Source organism: Odontesthes bonariensis, chromosome 13 (assembly GCF_027942865.1).
Source record: "Odontesthes bonariensis isolate fOdoBon6 chromosome 13, fOdoBon6.hap1, whole genome shotgun sequence".
Lineage (NCBI taxonomy): Eukaryota > Metazoa > Chordata > Actinopteri > Atheriniformes > Atherinopsidae > Odontesthes > Odontesthes bonariensis.
Genome location: NC_134518.1, coordinates 10,776,083 through 10,793,893, shown reverse-complemented (window position 1 = coordinate 10,793,893; position 17,811 = coordinate 10,776,083). Strand labels below are relative to the sequence as shown.

The following is a 17,811-nucleotide window of genomic DNA, read 5'->3' as shown; positions in this document are numbered from 1 at the left end:
CTTTATAGATGGATAGGTACTCTCACATAGGTGACACATTGTGCAAGGCATATCTTATAAAAACACACAAGCTTTGAATTTCGATTTCACGAGGACGAGCTGGTCAGGCAATCTGTTTCAGGTTTACGGTTTCAGGCTAAATAAGACATCAGCCTCAATCACTTTAAGTGCTGTGCATCACTCTCTTGTTCTCCAAACACGCTGATTCAGCATGTTGTAAAATTCGGAGCTTGACAGGTCTGCTGCGCTCGCTGTAGTGCAGCTCCTGAGCCAAAACTGGGCCGTCAACAACCTAAGACTTTTAGCAAATGGTCAAGTTAACGGATTTCTTATTTTAATTTCCTGCTTTTTGTCTAAAGCGCCAAAGATGCCAAATCTAGTGTTTGTCGTGTGGAGGAAGCCAGGGCAGACATTTCCCTGGATTTTTCCAGCCAAACCAAGTCAGCACGAAAACCAAGCATTTCACAACAAGATCACTGCCGCCTCCTGCAACATGTAGGAGGTGGACGAGCTCTGTTTCCGTTAAAACAGGCCCAAAATCACAGTTTGACTTTCACACTGCAGCAGAGCCGAGATAAAGATATTAGGTTGTTGATTCCACCAAAATGAATCTGGTGGAAGCCAAAGATGCAATTACTCTCAGATTAGTGCTGTGTTTTCTTGCTGGAGGGTGCGTTAAAAACAGCTATGAAACATCCAGTTTCTGCTGCATGGCAGCTGGCAACCACCTGGTAAAATTTGACTGTGAAAGTGGCGTGCCTTCATTACTTTGAAGTGCTTGATAAAGGACTTTTTTTACCCCCCTGAAATGTGCTCTGAGCAGGACGATCCAGAGGATGGAGGTCAGTAGAAGATGGAGGAGTTTAGAGGTCACTTTAGACACCTTATAGGCTTCCACAAGAGCTTACCTGTACTCGATTTGATTGTTTCCTGTCCGACAGTTTGCCCAAGCAGGTCGTACTGGTTCAGGCGAGAGCTCTCCCCTTCCACCACGACCGAGTCTGAGGCATTTCGAGTCCAAGCATAAGTCACTTCTGAGATTGTGTAGGCATCTAAGAAAAAAAGAAAAAAGAAAAAGGATAAACCCAGAGGGGATAAATCTGGGGCAGTTACAGCTATCAATTATTATTTTTCTTTTTTTTTTCAATAATGTCTATGACCCAAATGAAAAGGCCCCCTTCAACGTGTTTAATAAAGAAAATACTGCAGTGAGAAATAGAAATGGAAATAAAACACCGACCAGCAACCGATGCTTAGTGATAACAGCCTTTCTCAGTCGCTCACAGCAAATGCTGAATGTGAATATAGGTTTGAGCAAAGCATAACATTTTTGTTCAGTCATTTAAATGCTCGGCTCATCATGTTGTGCAATGGGCAGCTAAAAAAAGAAGTAAATTAGCCTGGAGATCAATGTACATTACTCTACATAGTGATGCACTGAAACCAAATGGGACATTTAATCTATGTGAGAAGTCAAGGCATTTCAGACATGACCCACTAAGTTCTAATGCTCTGATAATGACTAGTACGCATTTGCTTCTAAACTAACCATTCAAAAACAGCTGAAACCAAAAAAAAAAACATTCATACAAATATAAGGAAGCCACAGCAATAGAATTTGAGACAAAAAGGAATTTTCTCAACAAAATTATTTGAATTAATTATTAGATTTTATGCGAAGTTTCATATTTGTAGGGCCATAAAACTGAGCCATGCAACCCAGCTTTACTCAGTCCTTAGCCTGCTCTCTTGACAAAAAAACAATGAGAGGAGAAAAGGTAAAAAGCATTTTACTTTGAGTTCCCTCAGGCACTATCATCGTCAGAGTTACTCACAGCTGCCAAATTTTAGTGGACAGGAATGAAAGTCCATGGGGAAATCCTCCAGATGCATTGGGCACTCTGCATGCACAGTTAACCTGCATCCAATTCACAGAGCATTAAGATTTTGCAGACTGATGAAAAGTAAACATCATAGATTAAGCACCATCTCAGAACAAAACAAACTAACCAAGAAAAAGAGAGAGAAAAGAAAAGAGAGAAAAAAAGCCTTATGCACTACTCAAGACGCTTCCCATCTGTAATGCCTTGAAACAGAGATATATGTCTTTGCTAACTAGCACAGCAAAATAAATCAGGTGCTGGGGAGATTAGCAAAAATCAAAGGGACAGTGAGTATCTGACTGTAGGTTAGCTCTGTGATAGGAAACTGCATCGTTGCATAAAACAGGATGCACGGTAAATACAGATGGATCTCTGTGCTTCTAGCCTAAACAAGAAAACAGGTGTCTTGTCCAAGTCAGTTCTCCTGAAAAGAAAAAAAAAAAAAGCACTATATTTTCATACTAATTTTATATATATAATAGCTTCAAAGATTTATATCTATAAATCAAGTTTTGAGCGCATTCTGAGCACATCTGATATACTTGCAAAAAATATTTGTCTGCACTAAGAATGCCCTAGTTATTGCTCAGTAATGTGGCACAATTATAACACCATACTTATCAACTATTTTATTAGTCCTATGAGGAACTGATGAAATGAGAAGCAGGCACAAGCTATGAGGAGAAGTTAGCTTGGGGGCTATTGCGGGCGAGAGGCCGCTTCTCAGAACATCCACCAGTTAGTGCACATTAGTACAAAATCCTGGTGCATTGACTCACCATTGGACTAATGCAGTATAATAAACTAAATCTAAAAATCATAAAATAACAGAAAACCTAAGATATGTGTCTACTGCTCAGCCAGTAGAGTGGACACTGGCCCCTACTAGCCAAGCTAACTTCTCCTCATAGCTTGCATTAGCTGCTCATTTCTTGGTGTGCAGAGACCCTACGAGAAATTGTCTGTGGCAAAAAACGTTTAAATGTATAAATCTGTGGAGTACAGATGAACAATAACTCCTGGAGTGGAACAGTTAGCAGCTTAGCTTACGACAAGTAAACATCTTAACATGCTCCCCACAAATGTACCAAATAAAACACACCAGTCCGTCTAAAGCTCAATAACCAACGCTACAAAACTTGTTTATTAAATTTGTGTTACAAGCTTAAATGTGGTAATGTGATTGTGTGGTTTTAAGCAGTAGCTTTAAATTTGGCTTACAGACAAAATGTCATTAATAAGTTATCACTGTCATAAATACAACTGTGACTTTTACTTCAGACATAAGCATGCCAATTTAATTACCTCATGGTGTACAGCAGTGTCCCATCATCTTTGATCCTTAACAGTTTATTAGGCATGGTCATGTTATGAGCCACAGATTTTTTCCCATTGTGAAAGAAGGTGTCCGGGGTCCAGATTTTACTCGCCATCAGGTTATTGAGGGGCAAAATGTTCATTGGTCCATGAAATGTCAACCTCTCATCCTTCCAGCTTTGCCGGAAGAAAACATCTATGGTGTACTCCTGAATGCAGAGGAGATAAATTAGTAAAGTGATATTATTACCATTACTATTTATTTCTTCAAGTGAAATAATGCAGTGCTCTTTCCACTGTCGGACTTTGTGGATGCATGCAAACAGCGCTTCTTCACAAATAAGTTCACTTGCCACTTTAAAACATGGGCACTGTCTTTCTCTGTTAGACAAAGCTCCATCAAACTAAGGCCTTTGCTCTCTATATTCCTCCCTGCTTCCTGAGTTGGTGAACTCCTAAGTTGGCTGTGAGGCCACGACAACCTCTTAACCTCTGTTGTCAAAAGTTACCACACACAAGAGATGGTTAAAGGCAGGATGCACTGCACTGTGAAATGAGTGGATGTGTGAGAGTGTTTGTGTGAATCACACGCAGCGGGCGAGAGTGAGAGATACAGAGTCGTTTTTTCTTTTCTTTTTTTTTTTTTTTCTTGTCAAAGTTGAATAGCCTCTGACATTTAGATCTATGGACACAGAAACTGCCACTGACACCCAGTCCAGTCCAGTTCAGCTCAGCACAGCAGCTTCTACAATAGCAGGAGGCTTCTGGTTTATTACATTTTAGGTGGTTTCTGTAAGATGGAATATTTGGAACAGAGAAGTTTATTCTAATACAAGTAATTGTCCTCTCTTTTTTCCCTTTCCCAATATTTTCTGTACAGGTCTGGCTATCAGTGGACATTCTATGAATCCAGTAAATTCTATGACAAGCTGCAGATCAAAGGAGCTTATTTTGTGCTGCTTGTCATTTTTATGAGACATCTGTCTATGCAAGAGCAGAGCCTTAAAAAAATATTTCAAATTTTTATCCTTATGCGTAATTTTCAAGGAACATATGTTCCTTCTACATATGAATGAGGAATATGATTCTTTAAAAACCTGAATATACATTGGATGATTTTTTTTCAAACATATCAATAGATCTGCTTCTTTTTGGATCGAAAAGCTGCATTAAAAACACTCTCTGCCTCTGAAAAATTAAGGATAGGATGATTTCCTCTGATATGTTTATCTGTCTGTCCATCTGTTGATGTGAAAGATAGTTCAAAAGCAAGATTAGGAATGATTTGGCTGAAATTAGGCGGACAGATCACCCTCTGGGCCACTTAGTCACAGGGGATATGATGTGGATGCTGATCTGGGATTTCCACCACATGATAAGAAATATTTTCTACTTGTTCTGTTTCTCAGCTCATATAAGCGACTGTTTGTCCTCAGCTAAGAGTCCTCTGGTGCACTTATCATTTAAAGGTTGCTGCATTGCACACCCAGGCTCTTAATTGTTAAATCAATAGATCAATCACGTGAAAAATGGGTCTTCGGCAATAGGAGGAGGCTGATGATATGATGTGAAGGTGGCCGCATGTTTCAGAATGACAAACAGGAGGGCTCAGGGTAAACAAAGGAGTGACTAGAATAACAAGAACACTTTTAATAATGTATGAGATGAAAATTGTCAGATGAATAGACATCGTGCTAGAGTGAGGAATACATGTCCTTCCTCAGTATCGGAACATCTATGTGTGTGTGTGTGTGTGGACAGAAAAATCAGTATGAAATAATTCCAAATGGGGGAGGAGCCATGATCAAACTAAAATAAAGCAAAAAAAAAAAGCACCTTTCCTTCCCCTCAGCTTAAGTGGGGATTGATGACTTTCTCTTCAACAACAATAATATGAATGAGTAACACAGCGAATAAATATTCAAATTATGGACTCACCATGTCTGTGTCTGAAACCGGTCCGAAGCTGGTGACGTAGATGTTTGTCTTCACTTCAGTTACCCTGTCTGGATCAGAGAAAACCATTTGAGGCATTAAGAAACCAAAGAGGAAAGTACTGTCAAAAAGAAAAGGAGGCTTTAAGTTGCTGAGCTGGGGATACACTGTATACTCCTGCTATTTTCTGTACAGACCAGGAAGGTTAACCTGACATTCTGAGCTAAAATCTTTATCATTTTCAGTGTTTTTGGTAGTTGGTAGCCATACTTAAAACCAATCCTTTTGACCCGAGGTGTGTACTATGAAGCAATATTGATGGCTTAGGAAGGTATGTTGAGCCTACAGACTGAGATTTCAGTCAGCATGATCACATGCACAGTTTAGTCTAGCTACGGTTACACCTTGACTCGGACAGTTTATTGGACCAAAATCCTTTTTTCCATTCACAAGACGTTGATTGAATTATTAACTGAAGTATGTAAGACACCATGATGCTGTGGACTGTTAAAAATATTCTACTGTTTCTAACTTCAAACAGATGAGATCACTGCTCGTATTTTGTCAGATGATGCTGCAGTTTTAAAATCAAGATTTTATTTGAGCAAAGTGACAGTCTGGAGATGCTTTAAGCAACCACAGTCTGGTAGTGAGAAGCCCAATTTTGGTCAATCTAACCTGTTTTAACGTTTTTTAAAAATCCAATTTTGGTTTCAGTAACACAATAATTCTAATTTCTTTTTGTCATATAAACATGCTCACTATTACAGAGTTAGCTTTTTAACCTAGCTAGATCACCGTAGTTACTGTGGCTAGACACATAACCTGCTCCAGACACCGAAATCAGACTGAAACAACGATTAAAACACAAACATGTATCAATCAATCCATCATGCAACTATTGAATCTCCAAAATGAAAGCACATGACTCTCATTGAATAGAATCCAATCAAAATGGTCAAATGACTGACAGAAAATCAATCCGTTCACGTTCAACTTAATAACTGGTCAGTGAATTTAGACGTTGATAAAAGTTTTTGAATGGTTGAAAGGCTGAATGTAATAATGATGCGATGATGAAGGTAAAATCTATCAAATAGCTGGTAACCTTGCAATGACTTTCAACTGAGGGACTACGTCATAGATGAAGCTTGTTTGGGCTGTACTCTATGCAACCAAAGAAGCTTTGCGGTCACAGGGAAACTAACTAAAGGCTGTGCAATATGTTGCCATGCCAGCCATGCATTGAGAATTTGATTCATACAATATACGTTATATCAAGTCAAGTCAAGTCAAGTCAAGTCTTTTATTGTCAGATAGACAGAACAACAGAGTCGGACTGGGCACTGAAATTCTTAGGACAGGACACCGTACAGCAGCTACCATAACAAGACATAACCTGCCGTAACATGTCATGACATAAGTACTCTAACAAAAACAGAAACAATAAATAGACAATGTGGATACTACAATATAGATTTTACGCTAATTACAAGAGCTATACTGAACATATGATACACATAATAGCCTATGCTAATCTAAGACCTATACTAACTTAGAATATAAGGTAAAATAAAAAAATACAATATTGTGCAATATTGCAAGTTGCAGTGCAAACAGCAGTGGAGGTAGGCATGTGTAAAGTATAAAGTGTCGAGTGTGTAAGTGATGAGAGTGCTTTATAGTCCATTCATATCTTGTCCTCATTTGCCAACAAGTTTGTTCTATAACCTACTGCTGATATTGGATCTAAGATATTTTTGAAAATCTGTCTATATATTGAGAATCAATCAAATTTATTTCACCTACGTAGGAAATTTTGATGATTATCACAGCTCTTTAGTATCAAGTTAAAAAAAAACATATTGACCTTACTTATGCACTTTGTATCAGCAGCAATTTTCTGACTGAAATCCTCTCGTCTTAATTGCAGGGATATAATTTTCCCCGCTGGTGATCTGTGTATCATTCCCAACTATTTTAATCCTTCTTATGGATGAAATGTCAGGCAATGTTTTTATGCGAGTACGCATGATAAACGCATAGATATGCATGGATAAACGCATGGATAAACTGATCAGACGAGATCGGCATGAAGCTGCACCCTCTGGTGACGGTGGCAGAGACAAGGACACTGAACAAACTGCTGGATATTATGGGCAATGCCAACCACCCTCTGCACGCCGTCATCAGCAGCCAGAGGAGCCTGTTCAGCGAGAGACTGCTCCTTCCCAAGTGCAGGACTAACAGACTAAAGAACTCCTTTGTCCCTCAGGCCATCAGGCTGTACAACTCCTCACTTGGGGGGCAGAGGTAACAGGTAGCCGCTATCCACCTCGTCATAGTAAACAGTTGCTGTTTTTCCTTTTATTCAACAGCAATACTTATTTATCTAACAAAATGGTCTTCATATGTGCAATAATCTGTCAACCACAGTGCAATAACTTAATTTAATTCAATTTTACTAAATAACTTGGTCAATTATCCACTGTTCACTTCTATATTCTCTAAGAGTGTATTTTTGTTATCTAATTTTGTTATCCAATCTTGTGTTTTTTTAATATATTTTTTAATTTTCTTATTACCGTCTGTGTGCTGAGTCTTGTTGTATAAGCTGCTGGAGATCCCAAAGGGATCAATAAAGTTGAGTCTAAGTCTAAGTCATGAAGAGGAAAGCCTTGTTTAACAAAGAAAGAGCACTGTTGTAGAACTCGATGACTAATTTAACTTTTAGCTTTTGTCAACCCAACTAACAAACACACAAAAAAAAAGCCCGGTTGTGTTGAATTTGCTTTGTAATACTCTTCTGTGGCCTAGCTCCCACAACACAGAGCAGACCTCAGATGACAACACACGCACAAAGAGGAAGCATGATGAGTTAATGCATCACATTCTCACTATGCACCAGTGCACCATAAAGCCACCTTCTCTCTTTTTGCATTTGTTTAGCATTTCCATTACCGCTTAGACGGATTTGTGTTGTGTGTCAACCCAGCTCACTTCTGCATGTGCAAAGTAATTGTCTGTAAATTAACTAATGGACAACTCTTTTGGTATTCAATTTACTGAGCTAGAGCAACATATGAGCTACGATTCCAAGCATATCTAATGTCAACACCAATATCTCAGACAGGAAGCCTCTTCTGTTTTCCACTCAAGTGAAAGTGTGCGGCTGCATCAATGCTTCTGCATCAGGTCCATTCACTTTTTCAACACTCTTTCAATAATCATCACTCATGCTTGGCCAATTCAAAAGGCTTTTTCAGGTTTTACTCTGCATGCTAAACTGCATCTTACAATCTAAAGAGATCATTACTTCTAAGATTACTTCTAAAATATGAAGTGCTGGCAAGATGCACCATCATTCATATCCCTCCAACAAAACCTGCTGTACAAGTGCTTCATAACAGATTCCATAGTTTTAGGTGCAATTAAGGGGTTGTCTTGTATTGTGCAATAAGAATTTGGTTATAAACTTCACCATGTAGATTTGAAAAATTACTGAGAGTAGCAAAGTGTTGCCCTGTTTAATTGAACTGAATTTAATGGAATAATACTTAATTAATCCCCAAATTAGAAATCATTTTTGCAACATAAAGAATCAAAACAATCATGGAAGGACCTCAGAAAGTACGGCCTTTCCTGTCTCTTCTTGAATACAGCCTCCTGTCCAGAACTATATTTTCCGGAGCATCTTACATAACCATTCGGGCTGCGTTGTATTAATAGCGCTAAAGAAATAAAGAACAAGGTCCTCACGGTGCTACTTGTTTTGTCCAGATGTGAGTGAGCTTGCTGAAGCAGGTAGATGATCTTCAAGCCCAAACCCAGGACATTAACCAAACTGTTGAGAGTCTTGAAAGGTGTTTATTTGCTTACTTATGTGGGCCAATAAGAGTCTCTCCAGGACTTCCATGATGTGAGACAGCAGGTCAACTGAGGCAATACCTGAAGGTCTATTGGGCGAGCACCTCATTGTGATTGTGAGGGTGATACTCTCCACACAGAAGCTAAAGTAGTCTGACCCACACTCAGCCACATGTAGATCATAACAATGCTATTACTAACAGAATGTATTCCAGTCTGTAGCTTCAAAAGCACTCCTTTAGAGTTTCTTCAGCTTCCAGAGACCATCTCTTCAAACTCTTTTTGATCACTTCTTGCCGCTGAACAATGGGTATATAGTTGGAGGTGAGGAGAACCGGATTGTGGTCTGATTTTTCTAAAGTGGGACGGGCATAAGAGCTGTATGCATCTCCTACATTTGTATAGAATAAATCCAACTTTCTTTGGCGCAGCAGTTGATAAAAATGTTGGAAAATTAGAAGCATAGCAGAGAGGGAGACAATGTTAAAATGTCCAGAGTTGGCCATGAATTAACTGTCTTTGTAGATAATATGACCAGTTCGATGTTTTGAAATCCTTCAATTACTTTGCCTCAATCACTGTTGCCCTAATAGTCTTGTTTTCATCCATACCAAGATTTAAGTACCAGCAGGGACCAGTGACTGTTTCATTAGTGTCTGATTGAAAAAGTGAAATCACCTGTAAATCACAGGCTGCATTATTAAGTGTTACCACCCCGTCTTGTTTATAAGGTGATGTAAATCAAGAGGAGCATGCAGGCTGCTGGATAATAAGTTCCATCCATTCTCCAGACATAAAGTTGTAACACAAGGCTTGGTATGTGGATAAGACTGATTGAAATTGATTATATTTTTTTCATTTAGCACACATTTATCCATTAGTTTGATTTATTCTTTTGACTAAACGACTGAAACTGCATCTCAGTAAAAAACATGTTTGACATTAAGTGTTGTTGAACCAAAGTAGCCTCCTATTGTACAGAGACACAGGATGGTGCATGTTATTACAGGAATAACACTGGACCTCTCACTGGCAGTGCCATTGACGTGTTGGGCATTTTGTTTTGTCATTTAAATGTTTGATGAATAGAGCTGACTCTCTTCATAGATTTAGATTTACTGATATACATATTTGCTGTTTATTTTGTTGGGGAGTTGGTATCATTTCATTTGCAGTGAAGAATTTATTTGAATACACATTAAAACATTCTCTAAGTGTGCGTGATTTTATAAAGTCGGTGCTTATTTTTGTACTTTGTTCGTAACTAGTAGCAGTTGTCACACAAAATGCCATCCAAAAAACAGTTGCTTGATCAACAGCTCTTCAGTTGATTTACCATCAGTGTTGACAACGTGACAGCAGGAGATGATTTTTTTTATCACAAAGAAAAAAAAAATCCCAGCCCTGTATTTAAAAACAAAAGAACAGACAGAAGTCTATGAAAAACCAAATCCACCAGTAAATTGCAACATAGGTCCATTTGCATTGTACATGAGGATGATATTCAAAACAAAAATCCCTTTCTTTTTTTTGTAGCAAACCTAGAAACGTACAGACCTCAGGGAGTGCGTGTGTTCACTATTTGAAAATATCAAGAGTGCATTTAGTGCCTTAGGATTTTAGGAATATATGGGAACAAGGACAATACCTAAAGTTCATTTATTCAGCAACAACAGTCACAGACACGCGCTTCTCATGCATTCTGAATCATTTGGTGCAGATGGGCCTGCTGAACCATGTTTAATTGGTAAGACACAACCTGCCCGTGTGAGGGACTGTGCATTCCACTGTGCAACTGTTCAAATGTCAACTCAAGCCCTGCCAGTTTGGACAGAGATTAGGAAAATTTGCAAAAACAAATGTTGAACCATTACAGTGAATGACATCAGTTTAGAGATGAACTCCTCATCCAATGAGACAGATTGTTCAACACTGAACAAATTGTCCTCAAATTTAATAGCAGCACGGAAAATTATCTATGTGTGAAACTGCAACCTTCCTCTGCCAACTACTCATTACAGAAAATGAATTAGCATTTTTGATGAGATGTATTAGATACCTGATGCCTGTTGGCAAAGTGTTGCGTTTGAAGCTGAGTAGTTAGCTTTGCTGGCTTTCTAACCTGATTTGGGCAGTAGCAGCAGTCAGATTTGGCCAATCGACCAGTTCAATTGCAAACAAGCCACATGACATCTCAATACAGCGCAAACAACTCGAATGCATGGTTAATTTGTAATTAGACTGACAGAGCAGATCAGACTGACAAAGCTAATGTTATATGTGTGAGAACAGGAGATCAGTAAGACTGAAGCAAAATAGCAAAGTTCTGCACTTTGAATCCAAGACAATTTGCTGAAAGGCCCTAAAATATAAAGTACTGTACATTTGGAGGATGATCGTCTGTGGCTTTATTACAACAAGCACAATACTGAGTGCAGCTTTAAAGAGCTGAATGTAACTTTTAGATCTCTCTTAAAACTCTAGAAAACAGAAACACGACGGGATGTTTTTCAACCAAAGACGTCTTCAGACCAAAGATTCTTGCCTCTGTAATTCGCTTTTCAGGTTTGAGAAATCGCAGTTTTCAGAGAAGTGATCACAATAAGCAACACATTTTATCTTTGTCATTTTAACTCATGAGGCGAGCTCTCTTTCTCTCTGTCCCTTTGGGAACATAAGATCAGGTGTTAAACTGGGTCGAGTCTCCCTTGGGCTCAGCCTCGCAACATATGCTTTGTCATCAGGGACGTTTAACTTTGTTTATACTCAATGATGTATATATTTGACCATTTTTCTCCACTAAACAGGCACACAAAGTCACAATTTTTCCGTGACAGCTGAACACTCAATTTGGCTCCTCCTCCCCGGACTATGTCTGAGAACATCAGGGGGAATACACCTTATTTCCTAATTGATTCATAGCAGAGACAGCCGCTCAGCTATCCAGAGTAACATTTCGCTGGCACAATCAGTAAATTTGATTGTGCAGGCTTCCCCAGCAGTCCATGTGGGATCTGATGAACTATAGGACGTCATAGGGAGATGACTTTTTCTTTCTTTCTCAAAGCTGTAGCAATATGCTGAATAGGTTCAGAAGCTGTTCACAGCGGTCACACATTCTTTCCTCGCTCTCTGCTGTTTGGCTTTAAAGACGACAAACATCAGCGTCTGCATTCTAAAAGGGCACACGCAACCACATCTCAATAAAAGTTGCGATGCCGTGCACAGGACATCACCCGTAGGTGTGCAAAATCCCAAATTACATTCAGTGTCCTGAACAGTATTACAATCAATTCAGACATTACTGTGTTTCGATTCAATTCATGGTAGAAGCATTATCTATATTAGAGATGAAAGAATTTTAGAGAGAAGTGGTTTTTGCCTCTGAGAGCTAAAGCCTTGGCTTAGCAAACAAATGTCTGTGCTTATAATGTATAAGAAGCATGCAGTGTTAACCATTGTTGAAGCAGTTACAGTTCTTTTTTGCCATCAGGATTCATCTTGAAAACCTCTGCCCTAGATTCATCTCTTCCATCTTTGCAATTTACTTATCAGTGGAAGCTGTGAAACGCTTCACCTACATCTCTTGCTGTTGACTGCTCAGTAGCACATAGCAGCCCAGTGTTATATAATAGGTGATATGGGATGGATTTATAATGTAAACTACCTTTTTTCAAGGCTGTTAGTTTTTCGGAGCTGTGCTGGAAACTGTCTGAGAGATGTGTGGGCTATTTCGAGCCTGTTTTTGGTCTTTCTTAGCTTTACTCTACGGCCCTGCTCCTGTGATTTATGTACAGATGGGTGCTGTTTTCAATGAAAATATTTTTTTGAAGAAAGCAGATAAGCCATATCACTGTAGGGATACATTATTCTGCAATATGACCTCAGTAGAATGTGTGTGGGAATGTGTAATGGCTCTACATGACGGAATGTTTGATTATTTCCACAATAAAAAAGAAAAGAAAGGTTGTTTTTTTTTTAAAATGCATTTGTATTCAGCCCCCCCCCCCTTTATATCCCTCTTGTTTTTGTACATGTTACTTGAACCATGAAAACACTCAAAGGGACTTCCTCTTTAACCCTGAACATACTGTATCTATAAGTGAGCACACTCATGCAGCTGTGATTAGCCCCTTTTTTCCACAATAGAAATGTTTTATAAACTAAAGTCCAGTGGAGATACGACACACAGATCTAATTTGTTTACGATGTGAAAATTTACATCTGATGTCATCTTGTGTTTCTTTTACAGAGTGAGTACTGCAGCTCTGTGTAGTTCCTGTGTAGCTTCATGGATAAAGTACAGTCCTACACACTGATTGCTGAGGCTTTTGCTTCCACTGGGGCTTAATTTGATAAAAATGTATTTGCCGGTGGTACAGTAACAGGATCGAAAGCATGCAATGAATGCTTTGATCTTTGATCTAAGTTGTTAACTTCAAACTGTTATTCACTTTGTCAGAGCAATCTAATGGTTGGGAGTCATCATTTAATGTCATTGTCTTTCTCTCAAAGTCAGTACTTTTCATTATAGAATCCTCTGAATCTAACGTGGACGACAAAGATGTTTGAGAAGATGCCAGAGGAAAACTAGATATATGCATTTCCCAGATATTTCATCAGGGTGCCGACATTACGTTTTGGTGTGTGAAATACTCAAATGTTCATATTAAGATTTAAAGTGAGTTGTTGGGAACAAACAATGAAATCCTAACAGACATGCTCATATCAGGCTTTCAATGATTTCTTGCAACTGTTCCTTTTTCTGTAGCCGAACGACTGCACAACAAACAGCTTTAATAGAAAAAGAAACTAGAATTCGCTGCACACGTTTTCTGACTAATCTGACTGACCTTTATTAATTTACCTCATACCTTCATAACTTTCCATGCAGCTGTAGGATCCCAAAATAAAAGTGAGTGTTTACCAGCACTCGGTGGATTGACCAACACGCAGAACAATGTGAAAAAAAGGAGAAGGATGATTGACTGTCTCTAAACACCCACAGCCTTGGTTAAAACAGACAGGAGCACAAATCAACAGGGCAAGTGTTTGTTATGTAGTGGAAGCTGCTGAAACACCGGTGTCACCGTTTACGGTCAAGCATGTTTTACACCGCTATACACTGAGAGGCCGCTGCTCAAGAAAGCTTGCTGCTGTTCCAAAATCCCCACCTTCAAGCCAGACTTCTGGTCAGGTTGAATACAAAATGAGTGGTTTGTTTGGTCGCAATGACCAGATGGAAGTTTAGAGAAGTAAAGATTAAGTCTTTAATCCAAAAAAAAAAACACCTCACCAACTGTTAAGTGTGGTGACAACATCATGCTCTGGGATAGAAAGAGATAACCTCAGAAAACTTCAACAGAACCTCAAACCATCTGTGTATATACATATATATATATTTATATTTATCCAGTTTCAACTGTAGATATATATATACAGTTGAAACTGGATAAATATGGGTGCTCATTCAGACCTCTAGCAGACAACAAAGCTGGTTGTGGAACTTTAAAGACGGTCTTCCAGAAGTCTTGAGCTCAACTACATCTCACGTATATGAACTCTACATAAAAGTTGGATTATAGCAAGAAAACCAACAAATGTGACTGAATCTGCCAAAGGATCAGGGCAAGATGCACCGTACTGGGAAATACTTATTTCGTCAATATGTATTTTCAAGTCTGCATGTGTAATTTCACCCAGTGTTGATTTCAGGAAATCAACTACATTTTTACATCAAATAGCTATTTTTTCTTTTTAACTTGAAAAATAAACAGTATCTCTGTGACTGAAATAGTCCAGCGAAAAAAGAAAAAAATATTGAAAGCACAATATCGCAAAAGCATTAATGTGCTACAGTAATGAGTGCATGTAAATTTAAACCAGAATTGCATATACCTGAGCTAAAGTGGTGTAATAAGGCAAACATTGTGGCTTTTCCTGCACAGTAGATAAACTGGCAGCAAGCTTACAGTGTGTCTAGTTGAACAGGCAGAGCTCTGCCAAACTAAAGGAGGTCTGCCTCCCATATGGCAGCTCCTGGGCTGGGCTGATGGCCCCAGGAATTTGAAATTCAAATGGAACCAAATCCTGAGGGAAGAGCTCAGCTTTGGGTTGAGGAGCCAGCTGGAAAGGAGACGCCAAACATGGAGGATAATGGGAGTGGTGAGGATGAAGACAGAAGCACTGGGGCGCATCGAGGAAGATGTAATTCTTTTCAGGGGTAAAATGAAGGCACTTTCTTCTGCAGGAGTTGTAAAGAGAAAAACATGTGCTTCTATAAATAAAAATGCATTGGAGCTCTCAGAAACGTCCAACTGCAGAGTACCCAATTCAATAAAGTATTTTGTATCCATGGTTTTATTGAAAACATGTCTCATTACTAACCTCACAACATTACATATTTTTCTGAACCAGGAGAATTAAAACAGATTAATATACCATAAAAAAAAATCATATCATACGCTACGCTTTGATGTAATTTCAGCGATGTTCTTGTAACAATTAGCTTTACGATCACGCAACCCACCTACACAGAACTAAAGTGAGAAACCTGTGTTGCCACATACCTCCCGAGTGTCTTTGTTTTTCTGGGTCTGACAGATTCTGAGAGATTTCTTCCACAAAAACACAAGCCACAAAATCTGTGGAGTTAAATGTATCCACTTTAGCTGTTGTTGCTTTCCAGGAAGTGGTCTGAGGGTTATATAATCAAAATGTTCTGTGCACAGAGTGTGCTTACCAGACTATTCTTAAGGGGATTGCTGCCAAAGATTATTGGTACAACGAAAGCTGATGTTAAATGAAGTGTTCTCACTTTATATGAGCTGGGAACCATTAAAAGGACACATGTGCAGTCTCATAACAACAGTTGTGCATTTCAGATACTGTACAAAAGCACATCTGTGCACATCCAGTAATAGTACATAATTTCCTCACCTCCCAGACCAGGCCTTAGACGGTTGTCGTATCCATCCAGCAGTCTGTCCAGAATGCGTGTGAACAGGGTGATGTTGGTTTTGAAGGCATCAGATGTGGCATCAGCATTCACTGATCTAGTCAGCAGACACACGATAACGTCATGAACAACTGACTTCAGATTCCAGGAACCTGATCACATTTCAGATCTATTCAGTTTCATTAATCCTCAGAGGCTTGATTTATGGAAAGCAAAGGGTTCATTATTATCTGGCAGAGACTCCATACATGCGCACACAGACACTCACACGCATACATTGTTTCTCATGATGGCTGACCCACTTCAAGACACAACATTCGAGAGCCATCTGATCCTGGAGTTAAATCACAACTGAATATTATGCAAATGTAATCAGCGCAGAGATTCATGGTAAATACATTCAGATAAGGTCCCACATTAAAGCTCAACTTAATCACCACTGTTGACAGCTCTACTCCAACAGCCTCAGGTAATCGGTTTATTTGACTTTAAGTACTTAATATATAACTAAACTATAAAAATAAATGTTTACATCTGTCTCATCCAATATCCCACTCCACTTCTAAAACCCCTTAGTTTGGACCACACCCTTCTCGTTAGCTACCATCATTTAAAGTGTTGCTTTATGCAAAATACTTAGCAGTGTTACAATTTGTTTAGACTAAAGATATTTCATTTATCAAAATAAATGTGGTCTGAGTTATGTATTATAGCCAAAGTACTTTACCACATTTAGAATCACAGTCATATTGAACAATGTAAGGTTGTACATGTTCATGATCTCCTAACGCTGCATCAAAAAGAAATTAAATCATAGTGTCAACAAAACCATGTTCGATGTGGAAGATTGATCCAGCCAACAATCTTTTAAATTGAACTTTCAAATGTATCTAAAAACATTGATTAATTCACACAGTAACCTCTAGTCAGATGCTGCCGTTCTGACGTAACATCACCTTATTTGCCATTGAATAGCTATTTAATGAGGCTAAAAGCCAGTTAGCTATTAGCTAAGAATGGAACAATGTGGTTTTCTGAATGCATGAATATAAGATTTTCTCCCCACCACATGCTGTGTGTTAAAGCCTTATACAGAATGGCATTATCCAAGATGAAATATTAAATTAAATGAAATCAAATTGAAATTTAATTTAAAAAAAACTCAATATATTTAACAGCTGTATCTAAAAGGAAAATGACAGCTGTTGCTGGCAGTTCTAGCATGTATGACTAGCCCCACATTAATGTGCTAATGCTAACTGGAGGTTTTCCTGTTGTCTTTGCTGGTGACATAGTGCTACCACATAACACAAGATGGAATTAGTGACCTACCAGAAGATGTGGAATTGCCTGAAAGAACATTTGAGGGTTGCTGGATGTGTGTCTCTGGCTCCAACAGACTCCCTTTAAAAACTTTTCTCATTAGATACTAATTTCCCCCTGAAGTCATTATGGCAGGATTCACCCACTGCATTGCTTAGGTATCAGCGTCTCTCATCCGCTTTGAGTGAGTGGACATCATGAGCTTTTTTTGCCTTGCATATGTTGAAAAGTTGAGGAAATGCTGAAGGCCACATTTTCCGCAATTTTTGGTTCTCCATGGTGATACGTTGTTCTTTGTTTAATTGGGCTAACTGACCATAAAGAGACTTTTATGTACTCTTTTTCCATTTTAACATTTTATTTGCAATTTTCTTGAGTTGAATTTGTTACATACACCACAAAAGTTGGCACATTTTTTCACGAGAGGAGGGGAGATAATTAGAATTAGCACAGTTAATATCAGTGAATTATGGATGCATTTGCTAACAAAGCTATTGCTAGCATCAACTAAACTTACCTCTCCTCCCT

General features: G+C 38.7%; 1 protein-coding gene across 1 annotated transcript in view; it reads right to left on the bottom strand.

Moving 5' to 3' along the window:
• Positions 1-17,811, bottom strand: part of gabra2b (gamma-aminobutyric acid type A receptor subunit alpha2b) — a 33,097-nt gene that overhangs the window by 13,046 nt on the left and 2,240 nt on the right. Inside the window, exons 3-7 of the mRNA XM_075480908.1 lie at positions 15,942-16,057; positions 5,139-5,206; positions 3,189-3,409; positions 1,836-1,918; positions 909-1,052 (exon numbers count right to left, since the gene is read on the bottom strand). Coding sequence (XP_075337023.1) covers positions 909-1,052; positions 1,836-1,918; positions 3,189-3,409; positions 5,139-5,206; positions 15,942-16,057 — 632 coding nt within the window. The remainder of the gene's footprint in view (positions 1-908; positions 1,053-1,835; positions 1,919-3,188; positions 3,410-5,138; positions 5,207-15,941; positions 16,058-17,811) is intronic.